Raw genomic sequence first — 14,479 nt, 5'->3', positions numbered from 1 at the left:
CTAAAACCACGTTGACTTGTTCTAATCATATAGTGCTTTTCTAAGGACAATAATAGATTCCAGCACTTTCCCGATGACTGACATCAGGCTATCTGGTCTTCGTTTCCTGTTTTAACTCTCCCTCCTTACTTGAATAGTGGTGTTACATTGCTAACTTCCAATCTGCTGTGATCATTCCAGGATCTAGGGAATTTTGGAAAATCATAGCTAGCGTATCAACTATTTCTGCAGTTATCCATTTTAGAACCCTAGGATGTAGGCCATCAGGTCCTAGGGATTAGTCAGTTTTTAGTCCTTTGGGTTTCTCCAGTAATTTTTCTCTGCTGATATTAGTTACCTTAATTTCCTCATTCTTATTAGCCCCTAGGTTACTCCTATTTCTAGTATCTTCTACTTGAAGACAGACACAAAATATTTGGTCAATGTCTCTGTCATTTTCTCATTCTGCATGATAATTTCTCCTGTCTCTCCTTCTAAGGGACCAAGGTTTACTTTAGATACTTTCTTCCTTTTTATATACTTGTAAAAGATATTAGTTTATTTTTATATTTGTAACTGATTTACTTTCATTTTTTTTCCTTTTCATCAACCTTTTAGTGGTCCTTTGCTGGTTACTAAAACATTCTCGATCCTCTGACTTAAAACTATTCTTTGAAACATTATAAGCCTCTTCCTTTAATCTAACACTATCCTTAATTCCTTAGTGAGCCACAGATGGATCTTTCTTGCTGAGTTTTTGTTTTGCAATAAATCATATTTTTGTTGAACATCTTGAATTGTTTCTTTAAATGTTTCTCACTGTTAATTTAGCACTATGAGTTTTAATCTATTTACCCACTCAACCTTAGACAGCTTCCCCTCATACCTATATAATTGGCTTTCTTTAAGATTCTTGTTTGTGATTGGAGTATATTGTTTTCAAATGTAATGTAGAAGTCAATTTTTTTATGATCACTGTTTCCCAGTGGATCTTTTACTATGACATTATTAATTAACCCTGTGTCATTGCACAACACTAGATATAAAATAGCTTTATTCCTAGATGGTTCCACAACATATTGCTCCAGGAAACTTCCATGAAAGCATTCTACAAACTCATCTTCCAGGCAACCTTTGCCAGTTTCATTGCTCCAGTCTATGTGAAGATTAAAGTCATAAGGATATCCTAACAATGGACTTAGAAAAGGATTGTATGATTAGAACTCAACCTGGTTTTATGTAGGGAAATCCTGTTTGACAACTTTATTAACGTTTTTTAAGGATGTAATTAGTAGGGTAGACAAAGGGGAACCAGTAGATGTAGCATACTTGGAATTCCCAAAGGCATTTGATATGGAGTCACACAAAGGTTAAGATAAGGACTCATGGGGTTGGGAGTGATATATTAGCATGAATACAGGATTGGTTGGTCAGGAAGCAGAAAGTAGGGATAAATGGGGCATTTTCAGGTTGGTAGGCTGTGGATATTGGAGTGCACAAGAATCAGTGCTGGGGCCTCAGCTAGTTACAGTCTATATTAACAACTTAGACAAAGAGACATAATGATCTACATAGGTTTGCTGACGATACAAAGCTAGGTGGAAATGTGAGTTGTGATGTGGACACAGAGAGGCTGCAAAGAGATATACAGGTTAAATAAGTGGGCAACAAGATGGCAGATGGATTATAATGTGGGAAGTGCGAGATTATTCACTTTGTCTAGAAAGAATAATTTTAGACAAAATTAATGGGACCCTTGCTCTTCCTGATTTATATTAGTGACCTAGATCTTGACGTACAGGGCACAATTTCAAAATTTGCAGATGATACAAAACTTAGAAGCAATGTGAACTGTGAGGATAGTGTAGAACTTCAAAGGGACATAGAAAGCTGTAGGAATGGGTGAATAAGTGGCAGATGAAGTTTAATGAGGGGAAATGTAAAATCATTCATTTTAGTATGAAGGACATGGAGAGACAATATAAAATAAAGAATACAATTCTGAAGGGAGTGCAGGAGCAGAGGGACTTGGGTGTATATGTGTACAAGTCATTGAAGGTGGCAGAACTGTTTGAGAGAGCAGTTAATAAAGCATACAATATCCTAGGTTTTATTAAAAGGGGCATAGAATACAAGAGGAAGGATGTTATATTGAACTTATATAACACTACTCCGGCCTCAGCTGGAATATTGCATCCCGTTCTTGGCACCGCACGTTAGGAAAGATGAGAAGGCATTGGAGAGGATGCAGAAAAGGCTCACTGGAATGGTTCCAGGGATGAGGAACTTCAGTTATGAAGATGGATTGGAGAATTTAGGACTGTTTTCCTTGAAGAGAAAGCTGGCAGCAGATGTGGTAGAGGTATTCAAAATCATGAGGGGTCTGGAAAGAGTACATAGGGAGAAACTGTCCCCACTCGTGAAAGGATCAAGAATGAGAGGGCACAGATTTAAAGCAATTGGCAACAGAAGCAACAGCAACATGAGGAAAGACTTTTTCAGACAGTGAGTGGTTAGGGTCTGGAATGCACTGCCTGAGGATATGATGGAAGCAGGTTCAACTGAGGCATTCATAAGAGAACTAGACTGTTATTTGAAAAATAAGAATGTGCAGGGTTCCGGGGAGAAGGTGGGGAATGGCACTAGGTGAATTGCTCTTTTAGACAGCTGGGCAGACATGATAGCTGAATAGCTTCCTTCTGTGCTGTAACAATTCTGTGATTCTGATTGTAAGATAGAGAAACATTTTTTTTAAGGCCTGAAACTTGTAAATGTTGATGTTCAGAGAGACTTGGGTGTGCTCATTCAAGGAACACAGAAAGCATGCAAGTACAGCAAGCAATTAGGAATTTATTGCATGAGGATTGAAGTATAGGAATAGAACAGAGTTTTGGTTAGACTACACTTAAGAACACTGTGCAATTTTTGACTCCATATCTAAGGAAGGATATACTTGCATTGGAGGCAGTACATCAAAGGTTCACTAGATTGGTCCCTGGGATGAGATGGTTGTCCTATGATGAGATGCTGAGTAAATTAGGCCTACATTCTCTGAAGTTTAAAAGAATGAGAGTTGATCCCATTGAAACATATAAGATTCTGAATGGACTTGACAAGGTCTCACAAAGAGGATGTTTCTAATGACTGGAGAATCTAAAACACGTGGGCACAGTCAAAGGATAAGGGAACGATCATTTAGGGATGAAATGAGAATTTTTTTCACTCAAAGGATGGTGAATCTCTGAAATTCTCTACCTGAGAGGGTTGTGGATATTCCATTGTTGAATATATTCAAGTCTGATACAGATAGATTTTTGGTCTCTCAGGAAATCAAGGGTATAAGGAGCTGGTGGGAAAGTGGAGACAAAGTCCAAGATAGCCACGATCATATTGAATGGCACAGCAGACTTGATGCCTGTATGGTCTAGTCCTGCTCCTATCTCTTGTGTTTTTGTGTTTTCTTGTAGAGTTTAATTATACATCAGTTTGAAAGACATAAGTTAAAGTTTAAAAACTAAAGCAAAATAAAGGATATTTCTTTAAAATAATTAGACATGAAGATGGTACAAAAAAGTTTATTAGGCAACACTTTTGTAAACATTTGAGGTAAATTAACATTTACATCAATTTGCTCTTACAGAATACATAAGGCACTTCTTTAAAGACAGTACTTAAAACAGTTTTGTTGCTTTTGCTCCAAATTATTAAATGTCCCTGACTGCCCACAAAGTACTTTACCACTGGGTGAGAGGTTATATTAGGTAAATAACAGAATGTTTTCATGGGCAACAAGTAGGCTTTAAAGCCTCTGAGCAAGTCTTCAGCTGTTAATGAAAAGCATGGTAGAAAGCAACAGATATTGAATTAAGGAATCTAATCGTTTTAATTCAAATTTAATGTACAAAATATTTTCTCACCTCATATAGTCTTTTGGTCTAGTAAACGTGTATTGATTAATTACCAAATATGCCTGGTTACTATAGCCCCAGTGCCATGTGATTATCTATTACAAGGTAAATTACTCTGTGGCTGAAGCTGTGCATTTCTCATACTCAGCAAAAACCAAGTGTAATACAGTAACAATCTAAATAGCTTTCATTTGTATACTGGAAATCAATTTAATTGAACAGCACTACTGTACTGCCTTTTCTGTGAAGAGCCCAAATTTTATATTAAGACATTTAATTTTGGGTTTGATGCATAGTGGTAGGGCCATTTTCTTAAAATTTGGTATCCAACGATGTAAACTTTGGTATCTGTGTTTTCTTTTCTTTGCTCAAATGTGCAATTTTCAATAATGTAAACTTTCAGGAACCATAACAAAGTTACAAAGATAGCACACATTGTACAAGAAAATAGGTGCAAATAAAGAACAACGCATTAAAAATATTACACCTACAAACTGATTCCTTGATTTGTTTAGTTACCAATAATGTTAAGGGTTTCAATAAATAAAGTTATGCCAAGCTAGAAAATTAAATCAATCCTTGGAAGACATTAAAGGAAGCCCAAGGAATGTGTAATTTTTGCTTGTATTTATTTGGCCAATTATCTAATAGATTCATCCAAGCATGAGCCAGTTGTTTAAAAAAATCATGTAATAAAATCATCTCATTGATCGGAGCAGATTTGTTTGTTTCGGTGCATTATCTTTTCAGTATAACTAAACACAGGGCTACAAATAAATCTGTTCTAAGAATTTTTTTGTGTTAGGGAACCTCAGAAAAGTAACTACACTTTGAGAACAGCTCTTGACAAACTGTGCAATTGAAGTAAATAAGCATTCCTCCTTTGAAAAAAAATAAAGTTTCTGATGGTAAAATGTGCTTCTAAAGGCCAATGTGACTTTGAAGCAGAGATGAAACCTAGAATACCTCTAATACTTACCATAGTCTCTGTACGTATTTAATTCCTAAAAAATTAATCTTTTCCTCAAATGCTCAAGTCCTGGAATGATGTTATATGGAGGGCCGGTGCAGCTTTGCTTTGCATAGTGATCCTTTGCAAGATTCTACCAAAACTGTCAAGAGGCGCTTTAACACCTTGTTTTCCTGATATTAGCCAAGACTCCAAATCTTGGAAAACACCACAAAACTAAGTGCCCAAAGCAACAAAATGCAATTCACTCTCCCTATATTCTCCCCCCAACAATGATTATGAGACTACAGCATCATGCCCTAACCCTGGAATATTAGTATTTTTCATCTCTGCATGTAAGGTTTGTAGCAATAGTTACAGAAGTATTGGTTGGTAGTTCCAAATTTAACGCAGTGTTGAAGAAGTAGGGTATGTAAAAATGCCACATTCTTGAAGAAACACCTGGGACCATTTCAATTTTATTGAAGGTGTGCTTACCATGTTTTGAAGGTAAACTTGACCCAAAAACCTCTTTTAAAAAAGTAAAAACATTACTCTTCTATAAACGGTTTTACTGCAAACCATGCTTTTATCTTACTTCTTGGTCTTTCTAACCCATCTTCTGCTCTAATGCAGTCATATCAAACATGATAGAGTCCTAAATTTGTCAGAATAGTATTGTATCTAATACACACAAACACGCCCTCACACACAAATAAACTGCAGTGCATACCCCTTTAATCTATGAGTGGTTTGAATTTGTTGCCCTGCTTTGATAATTTTAGAAGACATTTAAATTCATGTTCTTTCCATGTATCTCAGTCTATAAACATGTATTCATTCCTTCTATTTTCTTTTATCACTATAAGCAGTACAATTTAAAGTTTTACGACATTTGTTGGGGCACGTGGAACATTGGAGATGGATGAAAACCAAGAAGCTGAATATTGCAACCCTGTAGTAGGTCTAATTTGAGTATGTGTCATGTAATGAAGCATTCTGCAATTTGACGTTCAGTTTTAGAGACTTTACCTACTGTATTAGTTCAAAGAGAACAGGTTACAATCACAGAATGCATATTTCTAACTTGAATAAGACATTTAAGGAGTTGTGTTTCTCGAGCTTACTGTAGACATCTTACCTTGCATGGAATAGTGATTAACATATTAAAAAGTACAGTTCTTAAGTCAACATGTAATAGTGGGTTCGGTAAAATGAGCTCTTAGAGGTGCAATTAATGATCATGAATCAAAAAATATAACTACCTGAATCAGACTTCACTCGAACATGATGCGAAATCTAGGGCATTTTCATTTTGCCATTTTTTGACTGTCTACCCAATTAAGTTTTCTGTAGGTTTTCATTTACTAAAAATGATAAAATAGGAGCGTGTATGAATGTTAAGGCTAACAGGTGTGTAACTCCACTTTAACAAAATCATCTCTGTGAAAGCCACTAAGATTACAACTCCCAGAGCGCATTGCAATGACATGCTTCTCAGCATGTATGCTTCTCCCACCCACCCGACTTGATATTAAAACCTTGTACTGATTTAAGAGAGGATGAAGGGGAGGGGGAGGGAGTATATGAAGCGGCCGCTAAACCGCTAGATCGTCCGACCTAGCCCTGCCGCTGCTCGCTCTGCTGGCCCTGCTCAGGGGTCGCGTGTCTGTAGCGGGAGGCTCATGCATCTCTACCGTTGTGGTCAGGTGACCATTGCCGCGCACCGCCCCGCCCGCAGGCGCACTCTCCTGATTGGCCGGCGCCGGGAGCGCGTGCTCCTGCTTGCCGTTGCTAGCGCTGGGGCTGAGTTGGCGCGTCTGTTCGGCGGCCATGTTGGCCCAGTTCTGCTCGGTCGCCAGTTTGTTGTTGTACACCACATAGGGCGACCTGTCCTCGGGTAGTGGCGCCATTTTGAACTCAGTAGGCGGAGCCCCAGGGTAGGGGTGGGGACCCTCGGCTGTGTCTGGAAAATAGGGGTAACTGAAGGTGCTCGGGACAGTCCTTGTGACTGGCGTCAGGGGCTCCGGCTTCTGCTCGAGATCCGGGGGCTGTCGGTTGGTCACTCCCTGACGCAGCTTCTTCCAGCCGAGGTGATAAATTTCCATTAGGTTCAAGAAAAGGGACACGCAAGCCACCACAAGCATGAATAGGATAAATATAGTCTTCTCTGTTGGCCGTGATATGAAGCAGTCCACGGTGTTGGGACATGGCCATCTATCGCACCTATACAGAGGTCTAAGCTCAAAGCCATACAAGATATACTGACCTACAATAAATCCAATTTCAAACATCGCTTTGAAAATAATATTGAAAACGTAGGTGCGTAGCAGGGCCCCTTGAATTCGGATTTTACCATGGTCATCCCTAAAAGGAAGCTTCCCCTTTTTGCCGTTTTTAAGCAGCAGTTCTTTGTCTGCTTGATTCTGGGCTTTTCTAATTTCTTCTTCCCTCTCTTTTCTTTTATCTTCCATCCGCACAATGTGCAGTACGTGGCCCAGGTATATCAAGGTGGGCGTTGACACAAAGATGATCTGGAGGACCCAGAATCGGATGTGGGAGATGGGAAATGCCTTGTCATAGCAGACGTTCTCGCAACCAGGCTGCTGGGTATTGCAGGTGAAATCGGATTGTTCATCTCCCCAGACCTCCTCAGCCGCAGCCCCCAGCACTAGGATCCGGAAGATGAAGAGCACAGTCAACCAGACCTTGCCTACCACTGTCGAGTGTTCCTGTGCATTCTCCAAAAGCCTTCCCAGAAAACTCCAGTCACCCATTGTTTCAAGTCTCTACCCTGGAAAAGCAATCCATATAAACAAATAGCCATTAGATATTGGAGAGTGGAAAGCCCAAAACCTCAATGGAAATGGATATCTGGAGTAGTGGTTTTGAAAATACACCAGCGCGAGTTATCTAGTTTCCTCGTAAAGATTTGTATTCATTAAAAAGCAAACAGTGGGATATTGTTGATTTGGTCATGGATTGTATTATAAATGTGACGATCTAAGGTAGTCAATTCTACAAATAACATATTACACATATTTTGTCAATTAAATGGCGCTAATACGTCATTGGGATTCGCACATCCTTTACACGAGATTTTTTGGCACGTCATTTGCTCACCTATTAAAGAAAATGCATACTACTATTTTTAATATCTGAGAATATTAAGGATAGTTAATCTTGTCACAAGTATAAATATTAATAGTAGTGTAACTGCCTTAAAATTTGAAACAAAATTTGAAACCAAATCTTTGCATCTGCCCACCATTTGCAAATTACAAAGCTCAGTGCATGAGTCTGAAAAGAATGTCGTAATTCGGCGACCGCCCAAATACCGTGCGTATTATTAAATTGAAAATGTAGGAATTGCATATGCATATAACCAAAAACCAAAGCTGCATTATTTAAAAGTTCTGATCAAACAATGATTTTAAGACTTTCATGCGCTGAAGGATGGTTAAAAGTATTTGGAGCATATTTTTTTAAATCTTTGTAAAATACAAATCTTTTCATTGTTAGAGCGAGTAAAGAAAAAAACCTTGAACCAGTAAATTTGGCTAAAATGACAATTCACATTGCCTGCTCATGTACAGGTAGAAGTTGCTCTTCATTGTGTTTCCGTTGTCTAAACGATGAGTGGGGTTACACTGGCCTAAAAATCCTACCGGTAAATTGTATATATGCACCAAATCGATCGGTCACAGACTTTCGCTTAACAAAGGGCAGGGCAATAAACTACAAACACGTACCAAAGGAATGCTACTCGTGTTATGCAATACCTAAAGAAGGAATTCAATAACTTCAATGACAGGTTGAGGCTCCTGCAAAATGAATAGAACATTTGATTTCGGTTCTTTCATTTCTTCCGTCTTTTACTCTAAATTTAGTAATATCGTGAATAATCTACTTATTTATTTTAGATCTTTGCGCCTGCCCTGTAAATTACTATGTAGGACAACTAATGGAATAAGTTAAGGCACTTAATAACTTCAATGAAATATTAAGGCTTGTGCCTATTGCTGATTTTGACATTACTCGCCACGGTGATACTATCAGTTTCAAATTTTGATCTATATAGGTGCTTACAGAACGATTAACTTACTGTTATTGTGTATTAACTGATAAATCATGATCCTGGTTTACACCTGTACCCATTAGACGTAATTTTATTTTATTTGATAACTCTGTCGCAAAATAACAAACACGCCCGGTATGCTTCATTAATTTATTCCAGTTTGGCCCAGTTATCACTACATTTAATCTCACGTTGCATTTATTAAATTATAGATTCAAACACCGACACATTTCCTATAATTTCCAATTTAAACGTGTGTCGGCTTCCTTCAACACAATGAACATTTTTTTCACATCTTGTTAGAATGTGGTTATTTGAATGCATTAACACATACATTGCTTTAATTATCAATTTTATACCCGCTTAACCTCATTTTTGAAATCCTTTGCCTTTTGCTTTCTATATAACATTGTTACCCTCTGACTTATTATTTCCATTGCTTCATTTTTTTCGCATTTTAGAAATGTTATTCATTTAATTTCAGAAGCGTCCTTGACACTTCAGTATTGCAGATCTGGCTGAGTTAATGGATTTAATCACAGAGAACACTAGTATTTATCTAAAAGTGCAACGGATAACGGTTAATTAACTGTTGATGGGTTTAATAACATCAAAAAGACATAATTTCAAACACGTTTATTTGTCGAAGGTATGCATGTAAAATAGTTCTATATTTTACGTGTCACATTAAGTGTCAAATGGCGTTACAAGTGTAACATTACCAGACTGAATTCGACCAGCACCACATATTAAATTCAAATAGACAAAATGTGCACTGGTGATTCAGTTTGAAAGAATATTAAATTATGTATTATGAAAAATGCCACACAGAAATGCAATCAGGTGTCAATATAAACGGTTAGATAAGGACCATATAAACGATTATACCAAGTAAATACCATACTTTGCTAATAATCAAAATTCAGAAGCATCACATTTTGGTTGTGTCTTTCAGATCATATAAAATCTATCAGTGTATTTCCAAACTTTTAGGAAACTCATTTAAGCTAGTCCTTTGAGATTTCTAGTGTTTTTGCAATTAATAGATAGCTTTTAAATCAACATTGAATTTACACTGGATTTTGAGCTTTTTAAATTCCTTCCAAAAAGTTCGCCAACTATGCTTTGATATCAAGGTATACGCAGAAAATTAGCTGATTTAAAAAAAAACTGGACTTTTTAAAAAATCATTGACAACCCTGAACTTCGATCTTAATTTTAATTTTAACTAAATGAGTACTTGACTATCTAATACCATTAGGTTAGATTAAAATATCCGTACTCAAGTTGTATTATAGTAAACAAAAACAGAAATTATATAGTTTATTCGGGTTAAAGCTAACCACTAGTTAGTCGAGAAGTCTAAATCTTTGTATTGCATGTACCTCATAGACGCCAATTTAGAAAAAAGAATCTTAATGCTATTTGTCTTAATGGAAATGTGAAGTTTAAAATCATGGCAATTCAGCCGACTGAGATGTTGCCTTCTATAGATGCTTGCATCAACAGAAAACAAATTGCTGAATAAGGAAAAAATAGCTTAATCAGCTTTGCGTGGCATCAACGGGTGCCCAGTACAAAAGAATATCGATTTTACTCATGTTTAATTATTTCACCCATTTCTTATGTTTTTGCTTCAGTCTCATTACACTCCACATTTGGTGGACAAGGCCAACACATCATGCAATTTGGTATGAACAATAAAAACAAATACTTAAATAAATATTAGTCATAACACCATTATCTAAATGTAATATTAATTACATTTTACTTATATAGAAAAATCTGATCATAATTTTAATTCCTGGCAAATTCAAAAGGATAGGAAATTTAAGAAACCACTGCTAAAAACAAGATGATTGATTAGACTTCCAAAACTGTAGTTTGTTGTATATTGTCTCCGTTTCCAAACCTATGGTAGGTATCAAGGATTGTAGAATAGGATTGTACTTCTAGAAAAGGAAACCAAATGTAATGAGGATGAATAACTTTCCAGTGACTATGTGAATGTTGTTGAGGTTTAGTTTGATTCTATGTTATGTTTGATCGTGCCTTCCTCTGTAAATGCTGCAAGAAAACTACTACTGGTATTTTTCCAGATAATGCAGTAAAAACATCTTATATTTGCTATATCAAGGATGTTAGTTCCCAGATGCGCCGTTTTAAAACATTTTATTTTCCTAAAGTATATTTGAAGTTGATTCGAAATTAATGGAATAAAAATAACATGAAACCTTGCGCAGAACTCAATTTTGCCTCAAAGTGTTGCAGCTCATACCAACCTTAATCTGAACTTTAGGTTTTGAGTTTCAGAATAAAACACACCATGTGGTATCATCGGGAAAATGCCAGATCTCTATAGTCAGCGAAGCAGCAAACAGCCGTTTTCACACAACGATACAGTTCTTTAGCACTGTTTTACACTCAAACGTGTATCAACTCTTCAAATGTAACTTATCAAACTAGACACCCAGGAAGACCCTTTTATTATGTAAGAAACTGTAAGGGGATCTTCCTCACCCCACCCCGCCCAACTACAGCCCCCGCAAAAAAAACATCTGGTGTGAAAAGACTCCCATTTCATCAAAATGTTTGATGATACAGAATTGTATCAAACCTCAAACTGGAGATGACAAAACCAGCTAGCTAGTAAACATATCCGGCTGTCATAGATGCCATATTTTGAGTGCGCTGGGGACATGAAGCAGACTTGTCTAAGTAACCCTCCCCCTCCTCTGCACCGCTGCCAGCTTACCCAACACTTCTGACCGCTGTCAGCCAGCCTATTCAAGCACAGTCACTTTCTTCACACATCGATTTCCAAGCCAGTCTTGCGAGGGGGAAAAAAGTGATTCAAAAGTTCTTTAAACCTGCAGATTGGACCGCGCGAAGTTCCTGCTCACCCCCAGCCATCGCCGCTGTCACATTGTGTGAGAATGCATGGCTGAACCTCGCTTGTCACCAGACGGAGGGCAACGCCACGCCCCTACCACTAGCAAAACTCATCACTTTGGAAGAAGATAGAGTTATAACCGCTGTAGGCTTCCCCCTCTGTTTAAAATAACAATCAAACTAAAAAGCTATTGCATTTCGTTGTAAATATCCCTGCATTTTTGCGTTTACATAACCGTTTTAGGGGAATGAGGTGATCCCGAGTATCTGCAATTCTGAACTCGGTCGTCTATTTACTAAACTTTCATGCCAGCCTAATCCGGTTCATAGTTATATGCTTTAAAGTTAAAAATATTACATTATTAGTCGAAAGAACAGTTGTCTTTTTGAATTGCATTTAATTATGCCGTTTTCATTTTTTGTAGCCATTCTAAATTTTATTAAACAACTATGGATACATTCTTCCTAAATGTATACACTGCCAATGAAAAAAATACAAAAGGCTCGTCTTAATTATAGGCATTTAATATAATTCAAGTAAAACCTTAAGCCGTTATTAAGTCTGTCATTTGTTACAAGTATCTCAGACTAAGATTAAATGTCAGCCTTGTTGATATAATAATTTACTCAAAACTAGCAAAATATGTACAATCAGAAAGATGCTTACCAATGTCAAAACTTTCTGATGTTAAACACATTGTAGCAGCTGTTCTAAAATTACTTCTCAACATTGCCATATAATGTGTAGTCCTATTTATGGGTTGGCTATATTATACTTCTCATAATTCCCTGAATATCAGCATTAGAAATATATACAGACCAGAAAATTTGCTTATTTTCTTTAGACATAGTTCTTATATCAAATCAAGCCTCACGAATTACACCTCCAAGCAAGATGTATTTCTTTTGATGGATCATTGCTGTGAAAAGCTGTCAGAATTGTACTTTCTGCATTATCTTGTGTATTGTAAAATCTAAGGGATACAATGTACTTTTGCCATTTGGACGCAGCAAATATCAGTACTGGAGATAACAAACTGGGTGCTGGTTCAACATAAAAGCATTTAAGTTCTCAACTCTCAACTGACCTCTCTAATTCATTTCAAGTCCAATTAAAATTTTGAGAGTCATTTTTAAACAAATAAGTAAATCTGTATTTGTATAGTATTAGTTAAAACCAAGCTAAGATAGACCAAAGAGCATACCTTTAAACACTTACACTCTTAAAGGAACCTTAATATCCCATTATGTATTTTAACATCCATGTTATTTTAATTATCAGTCAGCATCTTGCACCATTTTATACCTTACAAATTAGTGTTAGCTAATCCTATGGCAATCACACAGTTCCATCAAGTACTCACCATTATAGTGGCATCAACATGCATACTCCAATACGTGAACAAAACAATGTAAAGAATTAGAACTTAAAATCAGTTTCCATGTTAGTTCAGTGGCTGGATCCATTACTTAGTGTGGTACTGAACTACACAAATCAAAGATTTCAGCTTTGATCCCTGCTCTGTGCTGAGTAAACTGATCTTAACTGGTATGGTGGTAGGAGGCTGCAATTGGATCTGATACTACTTCACTAGGGAGGTCAGAAACTGAGTCAGAGATCCTACTCTTGTTCATTATACAGTAACTCCACTGTGATATCCCTTTGTTGAAATAACCAGCAAAGATTGACTATTCTGGCTTAATGATTAGGAACATTTGGGTAGAGTATCAGAACAATGTTATTTTGAAGTATCTTGTTGTGAAACTAATGATTTGTTCAGTTCTCTTTCTCAGCTTGCACCTGCATTCTTCATCTCATTCAGCTTAAGACAACCACAAATTTTATTTTTGTGCTATTTTTAATGTAGAAAAAAATAAGGTACGATTGCCAATGATGGGGTAGGACTTTAAAATTAGAGGAACAGAATGTGCAGGTTAGAGAATTTGTAGGGCTATTAAAGTTGATTTTATTCTTTCATAAGATGTGAACTTCACTGAGAAAGTCAGCATCTATACCCCATTCCTAATTGTCCTTGAGAAGGCGGTGGTGGGCTGCCTCTTGAACCGCCGCAGTCCATGTGGCATAGGTACTCCCACAGTGCTGTCAGGAAGGGAGTTTCAGGGCTTTCACCCAGTGACAGCGAAGGGACCATGATAAAGTTCCAAGTCAAGATGCTGTGTGGGTTGGAGGAGAATTTGCAGGTGATGGTGTTCCCAATGCATCTGCTGCCCTTGCCCTTCTAGGTAGGAGAGGTCATGGGTTTGGAAGTTGCTGTCAAAGGTTTGGCTGGTCACTGCAGTATATCTTATAGATGGTACACACTGCTGCCACCTAGTGGTAGAAGAAGTGACTGATTAAGGCGGTGGATTGGGTGCCAATCAAATGGGCTACTTTGCCGAAGAAGGTAATGAGTTTCTTAAATGTTGGAGCTGCACTCATCCAGGCAATGGAGAGTTTTCTATCACACTCCTGACTTTTGCCTTGTGGTTTAAGGAGGCAGGAGATGAGTTATTTGCTGCAGAATTCCCAGTCTCTGACCTGCTCTTGTAGCCACATTAGTTATACAGCCGGTCCAGTTCAGTTTCTGGTCAACGGTAAGCCCCTGGACATTAATAGTGGGGGAGTCAGTGATGGTAATGCCATTGAATGTGAAAAGGGAACGATTAATTCTC

General features: G+C 37.4%; 1 protein-coding gene across 3 annotated transcripts; it reads right to left on the bottom strand.

The window, feature by feature from the left end:
* Positions 1-3,538: 3,538 nt before the first annotated feature.
* gja3 (gap junction protein, alpha 3) lies at positions 3,539-13,320 on the bottom strand. Of its 3 annotated transcripts, none has more exons than XM_041199383.1 (2): positions 13,171-13,320; positions 3,539-7,630 (listed from the first exon to the last, which is right to left on the bottom strand). In XM_041199383.1, exon 2 carries the CDS (start codon positions 7,611-7,613, stop codon positions 6,435-6,437), a length of 1,179 nt encoding a protein of 392 aa, XP_041055317.1. In that variant the 5' UTR covers positions 7,614-7,630; positions 13,171-13,320; the 3' UTR covers positions 3,539-6,434. The 3 variants fall into 3 exon arrangements, 2 of the variants coding, with proteins under 2 accessions (XP_041055317.1, XP_041055316.1); XM_041199382.1 differs by lacking the exon at positions 13,171-13,320 and adding an exon at positions 11,670-11,823; XR_005944447.1 differs by lacking the exons at positions 3,539-7,630; positions 13,171-13,320 and adding exons at positions 9,536-10,866; positions 11,670-11,823.
* Positions 13,321-14,479: the final 1,159 nt, after the last annotated feature.

The sequence above is a fragment of the Carcharodon carcharias genome, chromosome 11 (genome assembly GCF_017639515.1).
Source record: "Carcharodon carcharias isolate sCarCar2 chromosome 11, sCarCar2.pri, whole genome shotgun sequence".
In the NCBI taxonomy this organism is placed as follows: Eukaryota; Metazoa; Chordata; class Chondrichthyes; order Lamniformes; family Lamnidae; genus Carcharodon; species Carcharodon carcharias.
The sequence above is the reverse complement of the archived record's forward strand: the minus strand, read 5'-3'. Positions and strand labels throughout refer to the sequence as shown.

Excerpts from the sequence above, each read along its gene's own strand:
- gja3 (XM_041199383.1), bottom strand. The coding sequence starts at position 7,613 with ATGGGTGACTGGAGTTTTCTGGGAAGGCTTTTGGAGAATGCACAGGAA.